General features: G+C 42.7%; 1 protein-coding gene across 6 annotated transcripts; it reads left to right on the forward strand.

Annotated features, from left to right (window-relative positions):
- Positions 1–398: 398 nt before the first annotated feature.
- Positions 399–23,871, forward strand: LOC110976147 (programmed cell death 6-interacting protein-like). Of its 6 annotated transcripts, XM_087140137.1 has the most exons (17): positions 399–667; positions 1,407–1,461; positions 3,191–3,260; positions 3,872–3,999; positions 4,825–4,978; positions 5,955–6,181; positions 6,778–7,000; positions 8,045–8,168; positions 8,743–8,920; positions 9,382–9,603; positions 10,265–10,424; positions 11,093–11,241; positions 11,713–11,847; positions 12,958–13,123; positions 16,297–16,356; positions 19,741–20,143; positions 20,440–23,871. In XM_087140137.1, exons 1-16 carry the CDS (start codon positions 462–464, stop codon positions 20,139–20,141), a joined length of 2,658 nt encoding a protein of 885 aa, XP_086996263.1. In that variant the 5' UTR covers positions 399–461; the 3' UTR covers positions 20,142–20,143; positions 20,440–23,871. The 6 variants fall into 6 exon arrangements, 4 of the variants coding, with proteins under 4 accessions (XP_086996263.1, XP_086996262.1, XP_086996264.1 ...); XM_087140136.1 differs by having other exon boundaries at positions 400–667; positions 19,741–23,871; XM_087140138.1 differs by having other exon boundaries at positions 400–667; positions 16,300–16,356; positions 19,741–23,871.
- Positions 23,872–23,915: the final 44 nt, after the last annotated feature.

Here is a 23,915-nt window from a genome sequence, read left to right on the forward strand (position 1 = left end):
CCATGTGTGAATTGGGTTTTCAGTCCCTACCTGACTTTGTGGGTTTTAACCAGAAAGATCTTCTGGGATTTCGTCCCACCTCTTAAACTAGCTGTTCTCCGCAGATTTCCTCAGGCTTGAGAGCTATAGTTCCTAGTGCACTTTTAAGGAATCCTGTGTTTCATTAACCAGAGAGAATCGTAATCGACTTCAACTCATGCATGACAGAATTGTTCAAAGTAACTTTTCCAACCCAAATTGAAATCGTAGGGAAAATGCGGTTGGGCCATTGAGTTGCGGGGGTTGAGTCAGGTACACTCAACGCCTCGTGATGTGTTGTTTACAAACAGAGGGCGCTGTTCTTTGAACGAATGTGACAATGACATCATCGTACATGTACAGCTGCAGAGTCGAGTACTATACTGAGTACGGGTACACTACACATCTTTGCACTGGCATGATACGGATGTGCAAAGAAAAAAATGGCTACGATGCTTGCCGTGCCTCTGAAAAACAGCGCCGAACTAGACTTCGTTCGGCCCCTCAAGAATTTTATCAGAAACACCTTTGGGGGAGAAGACGAAAGCAATGACTACACCAGTCAGCTGGACGAGCTGCACAGGCTGCGAAATAATGCCGTGTGTCGAAAACTTGATAAACACAGCGCCTCTCTCGAAATCCTCGCAAGGTGCGTTTCGGTCTAGGCCTACTTTTCTTTGGTCCATTTCCCGGACAGTACAATGTTAACTCTTTCCTCCTTTTTAAACAAGTCGTTTAAATACCACATGTGATCCTTTTGAAGCTAAGATCCTGTCCTTAAATCTGTGAGTTTATGGTATATATTTGTAATTTTATTTCCTCATCTATCAGAAACTTTGGAATTTCTATTATTCAAAATGAAAGTGACTGACCCCTTTCCATTGGAACTCCAGGTTTATAGGTCTCTCTCAAATGCCATCACTTCCTATAGATTGCCGCGTGCATCAGCATTTTTTACTTCAAATATTCGTACTTGGATCAACAGGCACGTGTGTAGAACATTTGCACGCTGCGCATACAAACACCTGTTGGCGTTTTATTAAACGCTGTTGTAATTTTCCTTCGAGGATGGCATCCTATGAGAGAGATCTATATTGTCAACACTGGTCAGGATCCCATTTTTTAAACTACTTTGTATGTAATTGTTAGCCTAAGTCAGTATAATTTAATTACTTTCATATCTTTGTGTATTACCACCAGGAAATAATTCCTAAAATAACCTGGCTCAAACTTTTCACAGGATTTCCTGTTTCCAGAGAGTGAGAAACATTCATGATTCCAAATATCTGAAACCACACTGGCCTATAATGTAGTAAGGAAATTATTAAGGTGGCAGCTGAAATGAAAATGCATTTTGAGTAGTACATACTCATGTTTATTTCCTTCAGATACTATGACCAGCTCCAGGCCATAGAGGACAAGCTACCAATTTCAGAAGGACATGTAAGAAAGAGCTTGCAGTATATGACATGTCAACTGAGAAGTCACTGACAACATCTCTGACCAGACAAGGACTCCAGTCCTAAAAAAACATGCAAGACAGAATCAGGCCAATTTTACTCATTCTCACAAAATTCTCTGAACTTCTCAAATGTTTGACAGAATTTGTACATTTTTTACAAAATTCTCAAAGTTTTCAAAAGATTTTCACATTTTTGCGGCTCAAAGATATGGTCCTCAGTATTTCTTCAGAGAAGTTGGAAGTGACTCAGCTCAGATATTTTAAAGATGCCTCCATCATTTTGATCCTGAAAGTAAAGCTGCATGATCACATTTTAAAGCCCACAGATAGGTAGGTCTTTTGAAAGACAGACCACGCAGTGGTCTGGTGGCATGGGTGTGGAAAGGAATGTGTAGAAATAAGGACTAGGTTCGTGAGTTCTCTTTGGACACGGTTGACTAATTTCCCTTTGGACACAGTTGACTGATTCTGCAATGAAGGGGTATGGTGTTAACGTTTCCCCTTGGTAAGGCGTGATGTAGCCCATGCTGTCCCAATCTTTTCCTTAGTGTCCTCAAGTGTTTCCATCCAGGCACACAGTTTGGCTGTTTTGTTCAGATCACAAGCACTGTTGACTTCATTGCTCAGATAACTTCAGCCATGTTGTAGTGAAAGTAAGTTGGTTTTAATTCAGGAGATGTTTAGATCCCCCCCAAAAAATCATAGTTTTGACAGCCTGGCCTTGTTGTGATTTTACTTGTTATCTGATTGGTCATTACCTTCTGTCTGTAAAGTTGTACGACAGCCTCTTACTACAGCTGTAGCTAGGCTGGCCCAGTAAAATCAGCAAATTTCCATAAAAGACTTCCATAAAAACCTTCCCCAGTCTTTGTTGTGTCGTGCCTAGTAGAATACATCAAAAGTATGCCGATCTTTCATTTCATCCATGGCACACCAAAGAAACTAGATTTTACTTGCATGCTTTGCCGGCAAGTATGTCATGGTGAATGGCATGTACTATGACAGACATTGGCAAACCATACCATAGTTGTGTTGGCCCAAGTACAGCACTATCCGCTCCGAGCGGAACAAAAGAGGGCATTTTTTTTTAGTACTCACCGCTTAGGCGCACGTTTATAATGGAGATCAGTGGCGTGTTCGATGCGGAGCATGCTGAGTACGCGTAACAAAGTTATTTCTTTAATGTATGCTCTTTGCATACGCGCTTGGGAAACTTACTGCCATCTGTCTTTCTTTTGCCGCTTGGGGGTGCACTTCAACTCAGGGCGGATATTTGGGACTGTTCCCAACTTTTAGCACCAACGATGTGGTCAGGACCTAACAACACTACACCTTTGTCTTACCTTTGTTCCCATCCTGTCCATGTTTATAGGTCCATGATACACATCCCTAAACTCTCCCATAGTGGGGCTAACCCAACTGTATCCTGCACTGTAGTTGCTTCCTTCCCGGCTCCAGTATGGACAGATGCTGTAGTTGGAGTGTAACGATGGAGCATGTCTTACTCGCTCTCACAGGTTTTCTACGGATACTCCGCTTTCCTCCTGCCTCTAAAACTGGACCTTCTTCCTAACTCAGTAGGGACCCCATTGGAAACAAGTTGCAATCCCAGGGGCTATCCCTGGTATTACCTAATTGTGAGGTAATACCAAATAAATCCAGTCCATTCCAATTTTCTCATCTCTTTGATGTCAATGTTTGTACATGTAGGTCTCTATGACATTCACGTGGCAGGACGCCTTTGACAAGGGCTCTTTCTTTGGAGGAGGCCGAAAGCAGAGTAAGTGTCCGGTAGCAGTGGCCCACAAGCAGTTACTTTGCCAACGTCCATTACAGCCATTAGGGAAATTGTATTCATGTATTGTCCACAGGTTATTCTAGATTGTGGTCTTGCGGTCAGTGGTTTGGGACGTGTGATCAGAGGGTAAGGGGTTCGAATCCAGCTGCTAGTCATTACGCCGTGCCCTCGGGCAAGCGACATTACCCCCCCCACTTGGCTCATTCCAAAAGGGAGCATAAAGTGGGTACTAGGAGAAACCCATGAATGACTGGCATTCCAGCTGAGAGAAAGAGAAATATTCTTAGACATTTCAGACTTTCAGAAACGGAGATAAGTGCCAGCCTGACGGGCCGTCTTGTGACAGACTTACAGGACTAAGTAGTGGAAATATTCAGTACCTTTTCATTTTTATTTTAGCTCCTACCTCAAGTAATAAAGATGTTTCCGTTCTGAAATTCAAAGATGTAAATGTATGTTTGAGTCATTACTCATTCAGGGTGCTTATATGTAGATAGGCATCAAATTCCCACCAACTTATCTCAGTTCAGGTACATAACTAGGAATGTAAATGTTTTTTTCTTGGAAAATTTTGGTCGTTGTTTTATTGCTAGGTGGGTCCACTGGTAGCTATGAGAAGGTCTGTGTGTTGTTCAACATTGCTGCAATGAACAGCCAGATAGCAGCTCTGCAGACCTCGGACGATGACGAGGCACTCAAGACTGCAGCAAAGCAGTTCCAGGTATGATAGCTTTGTTTGTGTGTATTGATTCTACTTCTGGTGATCAGCCAAAGAAAGCAAGCAATGTTTCTTGGTCACAGCAGTACCGAACAACATTTATGAATGGGTTCGTTCAGAAAGATGTTAGTTTTGATGGTGTGTGAGACATACAGAGGCAAATTGTTAAGTGGTGACTAACTGATCTTGTCTGCATGATGTGAAAGTAAGATTTAATTGGTGGACGTGCAACACCGAGTAGGGCACTGCCCTTCAGAGGGCCAAGTTGATTGGAACAAAGCTCAACCCAAGCCAACCTTATCCCATTGAACCCAACCAAAACAAACCCAGTCAACCCAACTCAACTTTATTCCATTCAACCCAGCCAAAACCAACCCCAGTCAACCCAACCCAACTTTATCCCATTATACCCAGACAAAATAACTTCAGTCAACCCAACTCAACCTTATCCATGTCAACCCAACCCAACCTCATCTCAATCAACCCAGCCAAAACCGATACAACCCAATTCAATCCAACTTAACCCGACCCATGCACCGACCAACTAGCCAACCCAAAGTCTCACTACCAGTTCATAAGAATTCATCAGTAAGTCTTGCACAAAAGTGTTTCAAAACCTTTGCTTTTGACTTTTCAAAACCTAACGCTGTAGGTTTCTCAACCAGTTTTTTTTTCCGAGGTGATTATCCCTTGTGCATATTTTATGAACTTTTTAAGGCAAATCCGTATTGGAATATTGGATGTCCCCAGACACAATTTTTGAGAGTTTCATCATGTACACATCTTTTCACAAAATGTTTTCCCCAAATTTCTGACACGTTTCCCCAGCAAGCGGCTGGTATTTTTAACCATCTCAAAGAAACCGTGGTGTCAGCCGTCCAGAACATCCGCACCTTTGACATCCACCCTGACTGTCTGGCTGCACTGGGAGCGCTCATGTTGGCCCAGGGCCAAGAGAGCATCCTCAAGAAAGCTCAGCAAGGTCTGTTCCATTCAGTCATTTGGTCTCAGTTCTTGTGCCCTGGAAAAGTCTGGGGGAGGTGGAAAGTTGGTCCCCTCTTACCTTAACCCTAACCGCCTTGGCCCTTTGGGCGAGGATACACCCTCAATCCTTCAAACTCCTCCAACTGCCCCAATGAAAAACTTGGATACAGCCTCAGTCCTCCAAAATCCTCCAGCAATGCCAATACTTCTTGAATATGTTCTGTGGAGGGGTGCCCACTGCCTCAATCCTTCAAAATCCTCCAGCAATTCCTCTCATTATGTTGAGATAGTGTGGTATCCTGAAGCAGTATGGAGGATTTTACGCATAATGTGGGCATGAATTTATGCATGGGTGAACATAACACAAGGTCTAACCCGCAACCTTGACACAATGCAGCCTTCACCATCAGCAATGATATTTTGCCATGCAACCTAAATCCTCCAAAATCCTCCAAAACCGCCTGGGGGATTTTGAAGGATTGAGGATGGTTAGGTTTAAGGTTATTAAGTTGACTTCTACAAAGACCAAAATGGCAGCAACGTTGAGCAAGTTCAGTCTAGAACTGAAGTCATTTATTTTTTTGCCAAGCTCTGATCGAGTGCTAAACAGTTGTAGTTGGACTAGTCTTGTCCGCTGCCTGGAATTAGTCTATTGAGGTTGGTTACACTGTGGGTTATGAGTACCTAAACATGTCAAAGTGTGCAGAAGGTGCCAAGGTTTTGAGTTAACCAAGAGTGACGTTCAATGATATTTCAACTTGGGATGTTTTTGAGTCAACAAGGCTGTAGTTGAGTCTATCACTAGTGTAATCACAAGGCTGTTCACGAGTCCAGCCACGCAAAGCCAGTCACATTCATTTTGGATAGTTTACAACTTAATAGCTCAGGATGGACTCGACGAGTCATGCTGGTCCATGAGGGAACTTGTTCACTGTGGTGTTTCAAGATTTTTTTCTGTCTTCCCGTGTGCGTAGACAAGATGAAGCCTGCCATTGTCGCCAAGATTGCCATGACGGCAGCCGAGGAGTTCTCCGAGGCCTTGAAGCTATGCCAGGTGCAGCATGTCAAGGAGGTCCTCCCGAAGGAATGGATCCCCATTGTGGGCGGCAAACACGCCCACATGCAGGGCCTGGCCGAATTCCACCAGTCCCAGGTCTGCCAGGCCAGCAAGTGCTACGGAGAAGAGATCAGCAGGCTTAACGTGAGGCCAGAAATATGCTAAGCTTTGACAGTACATTGTAATTAACAACAGGTTACGGGCCAACATATCATGTGATGTGTTTTACCTGTTACCAGCTGTTTTTGATAACGAAGTAAAGGTTTAGCAAACATTATCTACTACCCAGGGCAGAATTTCTTGTCAGGGCTTAGCACAAGACATGGCTGAGAATTTTTTGTTCTTCTTTAATTTTTTTCTTCATTTATATTTTGCTGAGCAAAAAAAAAAAACAACCGAGAAAAAGTCCAGACCAGTTCATACTTCAGCCAAATCAACATTGCAAAACATTCTCAGTGACATTCTCTTCACTTGACATATGGTCTGCTTTTGTGAATTTGCAGTGCAGATATTTGATCAGATGTCACATATTTGCAGTCTTGTTCACTTTCCTGCGAAGTATGAGCAGCCTCTACAGATGTTTATATCAAGTTAAATTTTTGGCTGATTGTGGATTGGTTTTTGGGGGGCTCCACAAACTTTGTTCCTTTCTCAGCAAATTTGTTACTTTACAGTTTTTCAAAATTTTGTTATCCTTTAAACATCACAAATGGTTAAATTTTACTTTATCATTTCTCCAGCATTCCTTGGAGCACCTACAGGCGGCTTCGCATCGCGGCGGGCAGCACGTCAACTTCAAGTCGACGACAGAGAAAGTCCAGCGTGCCCTTGCGGCGGCCAAGAAGGACAATGACTTCATCTACCACGACGTCATACCAGACGTGTCCAACCTCAAGCCCATCGGATCGGCCGTCATTGCCAAGCCGCTGGAAATCCCCAAGCCCATGAATCCGAAGTTTACAGGTCAGTCCGCACCTGCAAAGAAAGACACCACCTGGCTGCATTAATAATAGTAATAAATAGTTCTTATAAAGCGCATAATACTATAAAGTCTCTATTCAATGTATTATCATTATCCCTGCTCGGTGGGCTCACAACAACTGAACATTCCTGAAACCATCTCAACTCCCTGGGGAGTATTCTAGCCAGATGCAGCCATATCAGGCAAAAACGGCTAGACATAGCCATATCTGCCCTCACGGGTACCCATTTTCTCCTAGGTGGAAAGAGGCACAGAGATATAAAGTGACTTACCTGAGATCACAACATGCTGCCTCAAGCTGGATTCGAACCCCCGACCCTATGATCCGAAGCTACAAACCTCAGCCACTAGGCCACATGCCCCCATAGAAGATTTTTTGGCAGCATGCTTGAGACATTTCAGGCTTGAGAAAGTGCTGATAGCTGTAGTCTGGGCATCTTGTGTTGCCAGTAACACTGGCCTACAGCCAGAATGCTTCTAAAATAAATGAAGTCAAACCTGGCATATTCTGGATCACTGAAAATGACATTGATGCTTAAAATTGTTGATTGGCTCCAGATAGGGTATTTTTCAGTACCTACATGTACATGTGTACACGTATAGGAAAGACCTAGGTTCACAATTCACGATTCATAAATACCTCAGCTTCCCTATTCAACAGCATGCAACTTGACCGTGTATTAACATTTGATAATGCCAGCTGAGATTTGATAATGCCTGCTGTGTGAAAAGCAACTTGACCGTGTATTAACATTTGATAATGCCTGCTGTGTGAAAAACACGCTGTTATCTGGATCTGGATGCGAGACAGTTGAATCCATTCTGATCGGTCAAGAGTCTGTGTGCACGCGGCTCACCATGCGCGCCAAGTCCATGTAAGGAGATGCTTTTGGACTACTTGCTCAAGGAATATACCATAAAATAGAGAAGCAAACAATTTTTTTTTAATTGACCAGTGTAATCATTGTTGCTCTATACGTGTACAACACTCCATGTCTCGTTTCCCCCCCCCCCCCGGCACACAGACTTGTTTGAGAAGTTGGTTCCCCTGGCCGTGCACAATGCATTGGACGCTTACGAGGCCAGGAAGGTGGAGATCGTCAGCAGGGAAGTGGGCAAGCTGCGGGAACAGACACAGCTCCTCAACAGGTAGCGTTGACGGCCAGCCTGGAGACTTTCCATCCCTCAGCTGCAATTCTCACCTTTGACTCAGGCTTAAGTTTTCATGCATATGGTGCCTCAGATGAGACCTTCATCTCAGTGTGGCTACATCAGCAGCAAATGGGATCAGGTTCATTAAAATGAGTCTCAAGGCTGTAGTTTTGTTTTTAGTTTCTTTGGAAAAAGTAAATTGAGTTCTGTGTTGCTGATGTGTCACTGAGTTTGGCATAGTGATGAAACTAAACATGCATATGAAAAATGTTGAGCGTTCCTACCACTTTACATTGTACAAGATTCTTGAAAAGTTCTGTAACTGAAAGAGGTTCTAATGTGATGCCAGCATTCGACCAACCTTTGGTTCCCACAGAACATGTCTGGGAATAGTTCTTGAACCTTAAAATGCATCTGAAGCTTGAGACAGCATTTGAAGATAAGGTTTCGTTTCTGTTGGCTTGCTTTATATCTAAGCTTCATAGTCCTTGCATTTCTCTTGCACAGTGTTATCTCATGACATTTTCATTTGGAGTGTTTGTTCTGATGTCTCTTTCTACCAATTTTGCAGTGTCCTAGCATCGCTGAACCTACCCGCTGCGATAGAGGACATGGGAGGGTCGAGCATACCGCCCTCGTTGTTGCAGAAGTCCAATGCGGTGCGTGAGAAAGGTGGAATCCAGAGCATTGACAAGCTGTTTCATGAAATGCCGGACCTGCTGAAGAGGAACACAGAGATTCTGAACGAGGTAATGAACTCTGACCCTCGCAGATCCTTTGAAATCCACCTGGACATTTGAGAGGATTTTGAAGGATTGAGGAAGATGGAATGCAGTCTCTATTACTTTGCATGTTGAGAAGTCTAGTCCAACGCTCAGCGGCATGCAGAATGAAGAATCGCTTTTCATCAGAATGTGTACAAAGCGACAGTGAGATACTTGACAAAAGTGGTTTTTATGTAGATACACGGTTGCTTCATGCACATTCTGACGAAAATGTTGTGCATATTGTGCAAACAAGATCAACTGTCCAGAACAGTCCCCACCCTGAAAGTAGTTGATCAGTGATCGCATAATTATTTTAAAGCCCAATAGCAAAGTGATACTTTGTGTGAGTACTGCTTACTTTAATCATCATCACTTAATGAATGCGTAGGACAAGTTTTGAATTCAAGAGTGAAATTTGGTTTCTTCTTTAAATTTGGTTTCAGTCAATACGCCTCCTTGACGACGAAGGCAAAACAGACAAGGAGATGAAAGAGCGCTTCAAGGAGCGCTGGACCCGCCTCCCATCAGATCAGCTAACCACGCCCTTACGAGCGGAGGCGTCAAAGTACCGGACAATCCTGAACAACGCTATCCAGGCGGACAGTATCGTGCGAGAAAAGTACGAGGCCAACCGGGAATTCATTAGCATCCTGTCTAAGTCACCGGTAAGAAAAATAATAAGTTTTCTTTTATCAACCGATATTTTGTGTCGTCGATTTAAAAAAGTCGGCAAAGCCAAGCCGTTTAGTGTGTGGAAAATCTGACTTAATTATATTTACTCATGGTATCTTTGTTAAGTGTATTTGGTAAATAAACCCAGGATACCTCAAAAGCACCCTTTGCACCGTAGCTTGCAAACCTGAAGAAACCTGTGGAGAGGAGACAGTGAGAAGCAGTCACAGTTTTAGAGGTGGGAGGCAAACCCCAGAGGAATATTCTGGGCAAAACCTACAGAATCAGGAAGGGACTGAAAACCCAATCCACAGGTGGACCGAGCCGGGAAATGAACCCAGACCGCAAAGATGAAAATGTGGCATGGAAACATACTCTGCCAACCTGGCTACTCCTGTATTTTGAGGGGTGTCTTGATTTGTTTGTTTTGTTTTGGATTATGTTGTTTTCTTACCTCTTTCTGCAGTTTTCAGAGCTTGTGTTTCAAGAAGAAGTTGAGGAAACTTATTTTGATGTTTTGTCTGAAGTACAAGTATATAATTGCAAACATGAGTGTTTGCAGTGACTTTAGCTCGAATTGAAGCCTGGACTACTCCTAGAGCATGTGGGTTCTACAAAGTTCACAATTGGTTGTATTGTTTATGATGCATGCAGAATGAGATGGGATCCGACCTGCCTGCCACCAGCGCTGCCGCAGCCCTCAAGGACAGCCCGGAGGTCCGAAAGTTGCGCGATCTCATGAAACAAGTGGAGGCCATCAAAACAGAGCGCGAGGTCAACGAGGCCGAAATCAAGAATACCAAGAGTGACATGTGTGAGTCTGGAATTTTCATGTTTATGTTCAATCCAAGATATAGAAATTATGGATATGCACGATGCATCAATTTCTGTACAAATTGTACAAATTTCTTTTGTCCAAGTTCCTACCACTAAAAATGAAGGAAGCTGTTCCGAACCTTTGCCAGATCGGAATTTGTTCTTCTTTGTTTATGCCGACTTCTTGGAGGGATATGGCCTAGTGGTAAGGGTTCATGACTCATCATCAGAGGGTCCGGGATTCCAATCCAACTTCTGGCCATAAAGTCGTGGCATTGGGCAAGCCTCTTCACCCCTGCTTGCTGCTCTTCGCCCAGGAATATGAATGGGTTCGGGGACTTAGATCATTTCATAAGGGGCACCAAACTGAACGAAAGCGAAACTGCGGTTTCAGATCAAATATTCGCATTGCGAATTTGTACCAGTCAAAAACATTTCAACTCGAGAGAAATTTTGCTGCAGTTTTTGTGATGTCGAATTCGCCTGAAGTATGAACCAGCCTTTAGTTGGGGAGTATCCTCTGATGGACTCAACCCATCGGGGGGTATTCTCATTCAGTTCTGATCAAGGCAACTGGAGTGAACACCAGCCTGGTGAGCTGCTGTGGTTCGGAACAGACTTGCTTCATGCCAATTTCATATCTGTTGGTTGCTCTCATCTCCACAGCACAAAAGTTCCTGAGCGCCTTGGCAGCCGACGGGGCCATCAATGAGGAAGACATCTCCAACCAGGAGCTAGACCGGATCTTCTCCCCCCTGATCAAGCAGGTCCAAGACAGCATCCACCGGCAGGAGGTACTGCTGAACAATGTCCAGGTAAGATCCAAAAATCGGTTCGCATTTTTTTCGGATGCCAGATGCTTGCGCAAACAGTCTCCCGTGAATTAGTGCACTTTCTGCACATGTGGGGCACACATACCAGTGTTCCAGGGTTTTTATGCTGAGGCCATCTTCACTCCAATTTTATGAAAAATCGAACATGCCCTTCTTTCAAAATGTTCCAAGACCAGTCAATCAAAAGATGCTCACTTTCCATTGACTTGTGCTCAATGCATGAATTGACACGGGGTAAAGTGCAAAGCGTATTTGACCATATCAACAAATCTCTCCTTCAACTTGATTTGAAGCTTGACAGATACACTTAAAACGGATTTTCTTACGTGCTCACCAACTTTCGGCAGAGATATTCATGTGTCTCTTTCGCCAGAGCTTTGAAGAGTTAAAACAAGTGGCCCTTTCTTCAGAGTGATGTCTGAAGCATCTTTTTTTCCACACATTCCTTCTCAGGATGCCAACACCAAATTTTGCCAGGCGAAGCAGTCAGACACCTCGGCCAGCAATCGTGAGGACGTCTTGCGCAAGCTGGCAGCCGCCCACGACGCCTACATGGAGCTCACCGCCAACCTGACAGAGGGCACGAAGGTTAGAAAAGAGACCATGTGCAAATTTAAGATGAATTTGTGGCTTGTCGAACTGCTACGGGGGATGTCCAGTGTTGTGTTCGAGTCACCACAAGCTGTCCAGTCTTAAGCGAAGTCTCTTGTGGAAAAAATATTCCTTTATTATTGCTCATCCTGTTACTAGTATTGACTTGTTGCAAACATGGCTGACAACAAGAGGTCGTGCCAAAACAGCTTCTCTATTTCTCTGGTTAGTTTGAATGCGGGCTGATTAAACAGAAGAAACAAAAACACGTCCTATACAATGGAAGTCAAAATGCTCGCATTTGAGATTGGAGTTCATCCTCATGCTTGTGTTGTGTTGCTGTCTCATGTCTAAAAATAGCGCCCTCAGTTGGTCAACATTAAGCACGTCTGTCTGTATAGCTGTATATAATAGGAGCGCAACGGTGGCAGAACAATTTTTAAAGTGGGGGGGGGAGTTGAGACCATCAGGCATCAGACGTGAACTGACCTCCGTAGCCTTTTTGCTAGACACCGTCCTCCATCCTTCAAAATCTTCAAATTATCCATGCGAAAAATTGCAGTTATCGTCAATCCTAAAATCCTCCAACATTTCTTAAATATGCTCATTTGTGGGGTGCCCACCGCCTCAATCCTTCAAAATCTTCAAATTATCCATGCGAAAAATTGCAGTTATCGTCAATCCTAAAATCCTCCAACATTTCTTAAATATGCTCATTTGTGGGGTGCCCACGACCTCAATCCTTCAAAATCCTCCAGCAATTCCTGTCATTATGTTGATGCAGTGCAAATGGTATCTCAGGGCAATATGGAGGATTTCATGTATAATGTAGGTATGAATCTATGCGTGGGTGAACATAAACAATACAAGGTCTAGCCCACACCCTTGAGACAATGCATCCTTTGCAATCAGTCCCACAATTTAGTCATTCTTCCTCAATCCTCCAAAACCAACCAGAGGGTTTGGAGGATTGAGGAGGGTTGGGGTTAATAGGTCGAACCGTAAAGCCTCGTCCCATTATGGAACGTACACCTCTGCCCGCCAGTGCAAGAGAAGTTTGTACCCATACTGATGGAAATTTCTGTGCTTGCCTCCGCACACTCGCAGTTCTACAACGACCTGACCCAGCTGCTGGTGCGTTTCCAAGGCAAGGTCACTGACCTCTGCTTTGCCCGGAAGACGGAGAAGGAGGAGTTGCTACGTGACTTGACCCAGAGCATCGCCAACCAGCCTAGCTCCCCGCCCCCTGTCACCCCGGCCCACCACGCCCAAGGTGAGGAAAGTTCGGTTGAGAATTGATGGCACAGATGGATGGCTTTGTAAAGCACTCACCTCCCGCTCCTGTGACCTGGGCTTGATTCCCGGCCCCAGGCCACGTGTGAGTGGAATTGTTAGTTGGTTCTTCCTTGTACTAGGAGAGTTTTCCTTCGGGTTTTTCCAGCATTCCTGCCTCTGTTGAAAAGTTAACATTTTATGATTTGTTGTCGTGCTCCATTATTATATATGGGTTGTGTGCTACAAAGGCACACTTATATGCCTTCAACTCGACGTTGTAGCTGCGTCCTTTGTAGTTCAGCCACATGGCTGCCAATTACGATTAGCCCCCAGTAAATAACCAAATAAAATAACATGTAAGAAGGTGTTGCAGCCCTGCTAGAATCAGTCGGCTGTGGCTTGGAGTTACACATAAACCAATAGGAAGTGGCAAGCGACTGTCGGTACAGTGGCTTCCCATAGGTGTAATGTGTTATTTCCCAGCTACAACTTTTGGACACCGGTTGCGTGTGGTAACTGTAGATAATTCCAGTAACCACGATAATGCCATCACTGGTTATTCACAGTGGCCCCCTTTAATGGCAGTAAGCACTGGGACAATCATTTTATGGAGCCACTGTTCCGTGACAGTTGCTCTGTCACAAAACCCAACACAATGCTTACCGCCATTCAAACAGGGTCCTAGACGGAAGCCATTTCTTAAACCTTAACTCCGGCTTGGGCCCAGTCTTCTGTCCCCTGAAACTGTCCTGAGTTCTCAAAGGGAAACACTCCAAATTTGAGCTTGATATTAAAGGAGCTCAAGGCAAGAAAACCAGGAGAGGGCGCTCTGTGGGAAACACATGGTGATAGATGTCGGGAGTTGATGCCATTTTACTGTGACCTCACCGAGTTTCAGCCAGCCACCAGATCGCGTCCATTGTGTCTCTGTGCTCTGAACAGCAACAAGAACAGCAAACTGATTTTTGGTTTATGCTACATGGATTCACTGTGCATTACATTTCTAGCTCGTGGGCTGCCTGCATGCTTGTTTCAATTTTGAGGTCCACTTCTAAATAAAATTAGTCTGCATGTAAGCACTCCTTTATTGTTTTAGCATGAGTTTGCATTCGGAGGCTATGCTAATTTAGCAACTATTATTACGAACAGAGAAGAGTACTTTTGTTAAAAACACAGCCAACACCCAAATTGCATTTGGCGCCGTCTATAAATGGATGTGTTTTTTTTTCCCCATCATGTACTGTGAGTGAAGCAGTAATTGCTCCCTGCCTATCAGCTCTTCTGCGCTGCACTTTGCTTGAATTGTTTAATGGCTGGGGATGTTGTGCAGACATCTGGCCAGTGTAAATGCATTGATTAAGCTGCCCTAGATGAATAACAGCATGGCTGTTTTGTTTTTTGGCACGGCACTGTTATTTACATGATCCTTGTAAAAAAAAATGGCTGGATGATATGGTGTTCTCAAAACAGCGTGCCTCTTTAAAATGAAATCCGTGAGGTGGTCTTTCAGTCCCCTTCAACAAACTTGCAGAAATTACCCCTTGATAGACTTTTTCTCCTTGAAACCTGCCAACGTTTCTTAATAACAGCTCCACCCACAGGTTTCATTGTTTTGATTGACCAAGAGCACATCACATTGTATTCACTTATTTTCCAAATTTTGGCATGCAAAAAATACTATCCTGCAGCTTCTTGATGTGAAAGTATTGTGCTGTGAGCAACCGGCATTCTGCATGAGAAACTACACACATGTTTGTGGTACTGGTACGTTGTGTCCAGAGTTGGAATAGGGGAAACATTTTCACCGAGGGAAAATTTGAAAAGTGACTTTTCAGTTCATGTCAAATTGAAGCAGAAGTACTTTTGTCTGCTGTTGTTAAGATAATGTTACATTTCTAAAACTCTGCAGAATCTGTGTTTTAAAACTAGTCCCTCTTGATGATCCATTTTCCCTTCATGTCGGGGAAAAATTAAATACATGCCTTAGGAAGCTAGTTTCACCCTATCACTTGAGGCAGTCAACATGTGTCTGCCGCTCCCTAGAGTCAATTACTGTTGAAGGCGATTGTTTCCCCTAACGTTTGTCTTGTCATCACACTTCCTTCCCAGACATCCGAGTCGATTTCTTGTCAGTCCATGTCATATCCTTGAGTGTCAATTAAGTCACCAGGAAGAACATGGGGCTCAGTCATTCACATCTGTCTAACATCTCAATCAAACACTTTTGTGTTTCAGTTTTGTTCCCAAAGATGAATATGCCCATTGCCGTGGAATTCTGCTAGAAACATCAAAATTCTGAGAGTTAGAACCTTAACAGGACTAACCTGTGAAGTTTCAGAAAGCCAGATGCTTTCCTAGCTATTGCTGAAGGAGTATCTTTAGAAAAAATGAAATCTTATGCTTCTCTTCAACTTCAGTTAGTTTTTTAAGGTGCTGTGTCTTCAGTTTTTATGTTCTTAGGATAGTAATTCATAACATTTGGCTTTTTTATGACAAAGTGTCCCCTTTTCAGACCTGCAGAGCCCAGCTGTGTAGAACTGCTTGGTTAAAAAAATCTGCTTGGCAAAAAAGAAGCTGAGAGCCAGTCGCAAGACGTGTTCACTGCATGGCTTTTTGGCTGGTAACCTGCAGTTGCTGAGCAAGTATTTATTTGCTTAGCACATTTCTGCACATAGCTGTCGGCGAAAATTGACCTTCATATAGGCTTTGTTCTTCACTGTCAAGCTCTCCTCCTCAATCCATGCTAAGTGCCTTTTCAGAGTTCATGGGGAGAAACAAAATGACAGGCTTCCTCTGGCGGGACTCAAGCCTGCAACCTCCTACCCAGTGGTGCAAATTATCTTACCACGCAACCATGGAACTGGCAAAGGTCACATGGCAGGATAAACGTGTATATCCAGTTCTTAATTTGGAACAGGCTGATGTGATGATGCTGCCCCACTTTGTGTGAGCAAAGGCCTGTCTGTACTGATAAACAAACGACAGCTCCACTTTGGATTCCTCTAGCACTGACTGAAATTTCCCATTGCTCTTCTTGAAACCCTGCTAACCACCTCCCACAAGAGTTGTACCTGACCTTGTCACACCCTTCGGCATCCCAAGCTTTCCCTGCAGTCGATTCTTTCGTTCTAATCCCCGCCGTTCCTCTGTCTTAAATGCATGTCCAACCAGCAGTTTCCGGCACAACTGAGAGCGGGGGACCAGGCTCCTCTGCCGCACCTGGCCAACCAGGTAGATAAAAGTCAAAGATCATCCACCGTCACTGCTCTCAATCATGCCTATAGAGTCAGGTCGGTTTTTTTTTTCTGTCTGTACTAGTTAGCCTCGTCACCTTTGCCTCTGGCCTAATCATTTCACTAACATCATTGGTCGTTTGATGGTACATGTACATCGATTTGTGTATGGGCCTTGTGTCGTGTGTTGTATGCACCATCAAGGAAGTTAACCCGTTGACGCCGGGACTTTTTTCTGAAAGGCGACTCAGAGAATTCCAGCCTCGCTTGGCCATGAAGGCCACCCGCCAAACCACAAATTCTCGGTTTATGGCCCTCCGTGCTCTGCACGCTTTGATTTACACAGTGAAAAGGCTCATTGTTTGGTGGCATGCGGCTCTACTCAAGCTTCCACATTCCCGTTGCCTCTTTTCAAAGCGGGGACTGTTGTGAAGCTGGTGATTATGATGCAAATTGGACCTTTTCATTTCTTGGCAACACACAAAGGCCAATCACCATGTATACAAGAGCCAGGGTATGCTTTCTTTCACCGTGTTCGCTCGAGCGTGGGCCGAGAATAATAGCTGAAAAGCGGGCTGAGGGATCTCAATTTTTACGGCGACTCTTACCGCTTCCCGGCGTGAAAGGGTTAGAACCTTTCATAAATGAACTCCTCTGGTTGTTAATGAACCAATTTCACAGATTGTCCATGTTTTCAATCTAAGTGTCACTGGGTGTGGGTGATGGTAATGAAATGTCTCCAGATCTTCATTTTCATGTCCATTTGCCAGAGTTGTAAGTCAAGTCTGCCATGGATGAATCACATTAGACCAACCGGTATAATGACATCACGGTTTTGATTACAAGTACGTTTTCCTACGGCAGTGAGGTGGGACAGGATCAATGGATCCACGTAGGAAAGCAAAGATGTAAACAGAGCGTGACGTCATTATGTTTCAAATCTATTCATTCATAAGTCTGGGTCGAGAAAAACTAGAATGAACTGTGATTATTGAATGCCATTATCACCCTTCGTTTAAATAATTTGCCACTTGACTTGTGACTGACTTGCGGATACATGACCTCGTGACCACAGTTTGTTGACGTCCGTGTAACAGGTTGCATTGGGCCATAAGTAAGGTCCTTGCATAAGGTTTGTTGGTCCTGGACCATGCCAGCTTTGCCCTCAAGATTTGGGCCATGTTGGGATTCCTTTTGTTTACAAAATATATGAGAGTTAAGAAATCATAAACAAAACAGTTAAGCTGAAGTTACAAGTCAGTTGCCTACTGCAGGAATCTGCTCATCTGGGCCGGCATGTGCATTAAAAAGAAATCCCACCGAATTTTTGTGTTCGTGTAAATATAAAGTACTTTCCTCGTGCATTAATAAAGCTTTGGATTGGCATAACAACTACAAACTTTATGTAAATTGCAACCTCTGGCACAGCCTATAGATTGTATTGCATGAATAATAAGTATTGCCCTTCACCGTTGGGCACTCCTGGCTCTTTTCCCCAAATGGTGGCTTTAGAACTGTTTTTTTTATTTTTCTCTCAGTTGGAACAATTTTCTTTTAGATTTCACCCTTTTGAAAGACTTGTGACACATTCTGGTTTGTAGGTCACTATAAATAAGACCTCAGGCAGCGCATGGCAGAAGTACTAAATGTGAGAAGGTTTGCTGTAACACCATGTGAGCAATTCTCTTCTCTCATTGTGTGTGATTTTCACTCAGTGGTTGGAACAGTGTGCTAAGATCATCCTATGGAGAAAGTGAAGAGAAAGTACACAGTGTAATCGTGAAGTGAAACTTTTGGGAACCGCATGTTCTCACAAAAGAGACTTGCTCACACCTTGTCACCGCAAACCTCCTCATATGTAGGTCACTATAATGTGATACCTTTGTTATATGTAATGAACAACTTCACACAATATATCTGAGGACCGTGCCAATTAACTACAAAAAATTTCAAGTCAGAAGAATGCAATTGTAAACAGACACTCAACAGCAAATGGTTCTGTGTATTGAATTTGCCTCTAACAGCCATTTGCATATTTACCGCACATTTCACCACAGTTTCTGCTGAGAGTCATACAGAGGGAGCTAAAACTCAAAAAGCCTGGAACATTCCACAGGGAAGACTTCCTCTTCTAAACTTATCTGGAACACCGAGTCCTTCTTTTGGGAACAGCCCAGGGACATGAGTTTCTCCCATCTGGGAATTTGTGTCTAAATAAGAATGTGTGCCTATATATGGAAACATGTGTCTCTATCTGGGAACTTGTACCAATTTGGGAACGTGAAAACTTGCACCTGGGCTATGTGGCTAAGTGTGCGCATGTATAACACATTACCACTTGAGAATAAGCAAGGAACACTGCATTCCTACCTGGAGTAGACCATGTTCATCAAGGACCACTGAGAAAAGAACAGGAATTTCATATTTCAAGATGCTCCCTGAATTCTTTTACATATTCATAACAAATGATGTTAATCGTACCTTCCCATTGGTGAATTTCCCCTGCCGTAATAACCAGGTCATTTGCATCTGATGTTTTACAGTGGGGTGGGTAGCGTATTTTCTGGCAACAACCTCCGGGAAATAATTTGTTAGTGTTCTTTGGTGAAGCCTTGGCAAAGCACACATTATGTTCGGCACTAACAACCAATCTTATGTGACTACCACTGCATGCATGTTACCCAAGTTCAACTAGGAGTTTCATCGTTGTTCCTTGGTTCAATTTTTTTTTTTTTTTTTTAATTTTTAATAAATTTTCAAAGGTTGAAGGTGAATCCTGCCATCGGCAAATGGAAAAGCAAACTAAATTCCATGATGCCATAAGGGTTGTTCCACATTGCCTCTGTTTATTTTGAAATGTAACCTGGCCTTTACTCTCACGAGGGAACTGCATCTTCCACCTCAATTTGTTGCCTAGCTACTCAGTTTTGGGGGTTTTTTCTCTGCTGTTGCTGACTTTTTGTTGCTTTCATGTTAAGACTTTAATTTATGCAATATAAGTTGGTGGGCTTTCAGAATCTTTAAATACTGCCTTGTACCCAAACCTTTGAATTCATCTCATTGAAGACTGCATACGAAAATGTTACCCAGTTTTGTATTTGTAACTCCTCAAAGGGACTTTTCATTCCAATACGCTGGATACTTTACTTTTCTGCCTGTATCAGTAAAGGTTTAATGTGTCATTGCAGTATCAGCAGTTGAGCTGGCACTCATTCTTTAAAGATCTCACCTGGTTGAATCCACATTGTGCGATGACAGTCTAAGTAAATATTCCTCAATACTGCAACCGTGTCCTTGTAGATTTGATTTTTTTTGGAGTTTGGGTTATTACATGGATGTTACCAAAGATGTAATGATGAGGTTCTTTGGTTTTTACTTTCAGAATCATCCAGGGCACAGCCACCTCCTCGCCCAAGCCAACCGCCCTCCCGGCCACAAGCCCCGCCTGTAACCCAAGAAGCACCCCCAGCCCAAGCCCCACCCCCAGCTCAAGCCCCTCAACCCACCCCTCCCTCCCAGCCCTATCCCCAAGGTGCGCCGCTGCCCAGCCATGCTCCTGGCTACCAACCCATGCCTAGCTATGCCCCCTATGGCGGGTTCACCCCCATGCCAACCCCCTACAACCCCTACGCGACCCCAGGCTATCCCCAGCAGCCGGCGACACAGTATGGCAACCCATATCAACAACCACAGCAGCAGCCTGGGCAGTATCCACAGTATCCACAAGGTGGTGGATATCCGCAGCCATCCGCTCCAGGCTACAATCCGTACCAGCAACACTGAAGGTACAGGTAGCACCAAACACACATACCCGATTGATTCTCACAAAATGAGTCTTAAGTTTCTCATAGTTTTCACCTACATGTACATGTATTTCTGAACTGAAGCAGGAGGAACTTTCTAAGCGATTGACTTTATACCAAATCAGTTTGACATCTAAACTAATGCATACACTATTGGGTGAGCGTATTGATGGTTCCTATCGAATTCCATTGTACAAATATTTGTCAAAAAGACTGTTTCTTCCCAAAAGTAGGTCCAGAGACTTATGACTCATTTTGTTATGTTGCATCACACATAGTTGATTTCCGGTGACATGCAGGCCAGGAGGAAAGTGCTTTCCCTAGCTCCAGAATTACACCTCTCAACACCCTGAAGTATCAAAGTGCCCGAAAACTTCTTTTAGAAACCCCTGCATTCCTTCATGAAATTGTTTACGGCATTTGGCAATCGCTGTTGATTGCTCAGTATATATGATGTAGTTAATTTTTTCGTTGAATGGGGGTTATAGTCTCATTGTAGACAGTGACTAACTTTTTCAGTTGATAAATCAATCCAAGATAGAAGATGCCTGATGTAAACATGGATTTCAAGAGATCGCATGTTCAAATTGGTAATTGATTGTTCTTGCTGCTCGTTCTGTGTTTAAGTGACGTTGTTTAACTGTATTGAAGATCTGGATCCGTAGCCTTGCTGCATTCTAGTTTTGTGTAGCTGTTGTTTCCAAGACCTCTTCGTCAAAATGCTTTGTACTTGATAAAGAAAGGTCACATTGTGCAACTTTGTACAATTCAAAAATGTCACTTGCAGGCACAATTGCAATGGTACAGTTTTTTAAATTCACAGATAGGTCATTCTTTAATGTTTGGGTCCAGTTTTTTTCCCTGTTCCTGTTACATCCGAAATGTGATTTTGTACGTTGAGAGCACATTCATTAATTTCTAAGGGTGATTAAGTAATGCAAATTACCAACCAAACCAATAAAAATGGTTGGATATCGATTTCATTGGTATCCTTTTAGCAAATTACACAGGTCAGGTGTAGTAAGGATGGGAAGATATGTCACACATCAGACCCCCGATAATTTGTAGAATGGCCCAGATGGATAATCCTTCCATTTTCGTGCCCAGTTGGCAGCATAATGGATGCCAGTTCCAAATACAAGAGTGTTGAAAAACAAATATACAGATTTTTAGTATCTGACTAGCAGCAAAGTTGTGTGCTTGTCAAAGGTTTTTAAAAATTACAACTTTGATTGCGTACATCTCACTGAATATTTTCTAAAAGTGTAAATTGCAAATTGGAGTGGCACAATGATGTAAGCTTGATGCAAAGTTTAGTATTAAGTGTCAATTATTGTCTCTGTTGTTGACACTCATAATCTACATTTTTCACGGTCTCAAATTTTTTTGTTCCAGATTTCAATGTCCAGCACATTCTAGATTTTGTTAATTCTTATTGATATTAAAGCAAGGCGAGCATCAGGTAAAATGATTTGAGTCTTATTAACCCTAAAAAACCCAAAAGTGTGTGAATAAAATTGGTAAAATTGGAGGAGTTGGGGCCATTCAGGCTATCAATTGACGATAAGTTGACAAAATAGAGTATGGAAATTAATAGAATAATTTTCGTGTTAGTTAAAGGTTGCAAGAGTATTTTTCGAGTAAAGTCATCAGACCTCAAGTCTGTAAACTGACTGCTGTGTAGAGTCCCTCAGAAACCAACAATTTCTAATTGGCTGATTTCAAGTGATTTCAACGGAGCAGTGAATGACAGATGCTTCTTTTCATGCTGTTGTACAATCCTGACATTTTTTACTGAAACTCAGTGTTTTTTCCAAATCTAGGACTTCTCTCATTCAGGAACCCTAAAAATTAATGCAGTCAGCAAAATAAAGTTTATTTACCTTGAAGAATTCCATCTCTCCAGCTGTTTTTGTCTTTGACACAAAAGACTCGTTTAATATATACCCGTATATTTGGGAAAAAAAGATATCAGTTTAAATTTCAGTTAAAGTGGGTCAACAGGTTGTGTCGATTCCCCACGTTGCACTCGTCACTGAAGCAAGTCAGTGTTCCGAGGAAGGGAAGGCAGTTTTGTGTGTTTGTGCATCTGTCCAATGCCCCTAGTAGGGTGACTCATCCACCGTTGATAGTTCCTACAGCTAAATCCCCTCACGTTCCTGCAACAGGCTCTCTAATGATAGAAGGCATGTGTTATATGTACTGCACAAGTTGGCACTGAGCCAAATTCTAGTAGTTCCGACAACAACACTCCAGCATGCCGTGACTCTGTAAAGGGACGTTTCCGTTACAATGCAAATTCGTCCTCCATAAACATTTAGCAACTTCTGGTTTCAGCCAGGCAACCTCACAGGCAACATCATTTGGCTTCTTTTTCATTGCGAGGCAATTGTCAAAAAAGTCTGAGTTTAAATAGTCTTTATGTGGCCAGTTTTCTAGGGTATGACACTATGCATTGTATGCGCAAGTTTCGCTTTACTGACCAACTTCTACAGAAAAAAAGAAGTGTTTAACTCTTTTCTCTGACTGGCTCTCCTCTGCTGACCATAGTTGTCTGTTCAAAAATCCATTGGATTTTGCCGTGGTGACATTTCTAAATTCTGCCATCTTTGGAGCATTTCAGAATGAAAGCACTGGGAACTCTATGCACTTGTAATATACGCTGATGCATATGGGTAATTCCAGAAATCAGGGGTCCATTGTTTTTTCGTGTCCCTGTCACATCTGACTTATGATTTTATAAGATCAGAACACATTTTCTAATTTCCAAGAGTGATGAATGAATGCAAATTGTCTGCCAAACAAAAACCAATAGTTTGAAATCGATTCCAGAGATATTTCCATGTCAAATAACAAAGGTCAGACGTAACAGGGACACAAAACTGTCACACTTTTGGACCCCTAATTTCTGGAATTACCCACATCGTAGTTTAGACTATTTTGTGCCTCCTAAGGCTTTTTCAGTTCTGCAGCCAAATGTAACTTGCATGTTGTAGCAAAGATTTGAGAAACCAATCAATGTAATTATTCCTGGTGTAAAAAGAAAACTGCTTGGTTTTCCTAAAGGCATACTGATCTTTCTTTTGTGAAAAAGATATCAAACGTGTAAAATAAGAAAGATTTAAGATTGCTACAAAACATTTTAATTCATCTTTAAACAAAAAAAATCATTTATTTGTAATTTTAAAGAGGAAACTGTTCTTTTTTTATGTTGCTTTGGCAAATGGGCCAGTGTAGTACTCTTAACTGACAATGTAAAAAACATGTGTATTCAAATGGAAGGTATAGTATAGATAAAACTGTTTCATTTAAAATTGCTTGTCACAAATATCTGTTTGGGGAATATCTCCAGCATTAAAATGGAAATATGGAGTAAAGTTGGCAGTCGGAATAAAAATCAAAGGAAAGCATTTAATTTCAGTTTTTATCAGGGGTTCATACCACATCCAGAATCTTTGGTCAGTGCAGTGGTTGTCCACAAGGATGAGAGCTGCACTGTTATTGGTTACTTACTTGACAGCAGACCAATAGCAGAGCAGATGTAGTAAAATGGACCAATCATAGTGGTTGAATGTATCCCATCTACATTTTTGGTTGCCCATTGTGTTTCAGCAATGTCTGGATAAGAGATTATCAGATACTAATGTGGCTGTGATTTTGTTCCAGAAATTTAAAGCTGAATAAATAGTGTCCCTTTATCTATCATGCTATGCATTTTCTTTTGTTTTGATTGTTTACTGAGTTTCTTGCTTTT

Source organism: Acanthaster planci, linkage group LG08 (genome assembly GCF_054643075.1).
Source record: "Acanthaster planci isolate LZ-2023a linkage group LG08, COTS_SCS, whole genome shotgun sequence".
Taxonomy (NCBI): Eukaryota; Metazoa; Echinodermata; class Asteroidea; order Valvatida; family Acanthasteridae; genus Acanthaster; species Acanthaster planci.

Excerpts from the sequence above, each read along its gene's own strand:
- LOC110976147 (XM_087140137.1), top strand. The coding sequence starts at position 462 with ATGGCTACGATGCTTGCCGTGCCTCTGAAAAACAGCGCCGAACTAGAC. Across the intron at positions 4,000-4,824 it reads CTGCAGCAAAGCAGTTCCAG|CAAGCGGCTGGTATTTTTAA; the intron begins GTATGATAGCTT and ends ACGTTTCCCCAG. Across the intron at positions 8,169-8,742 it reads CAGACACAGCTCCTCAACAG|TGTCCTAGCATCGCTGAACC; the intron begins GTAGCGTTGACG and ends CCAATTTTGCAG.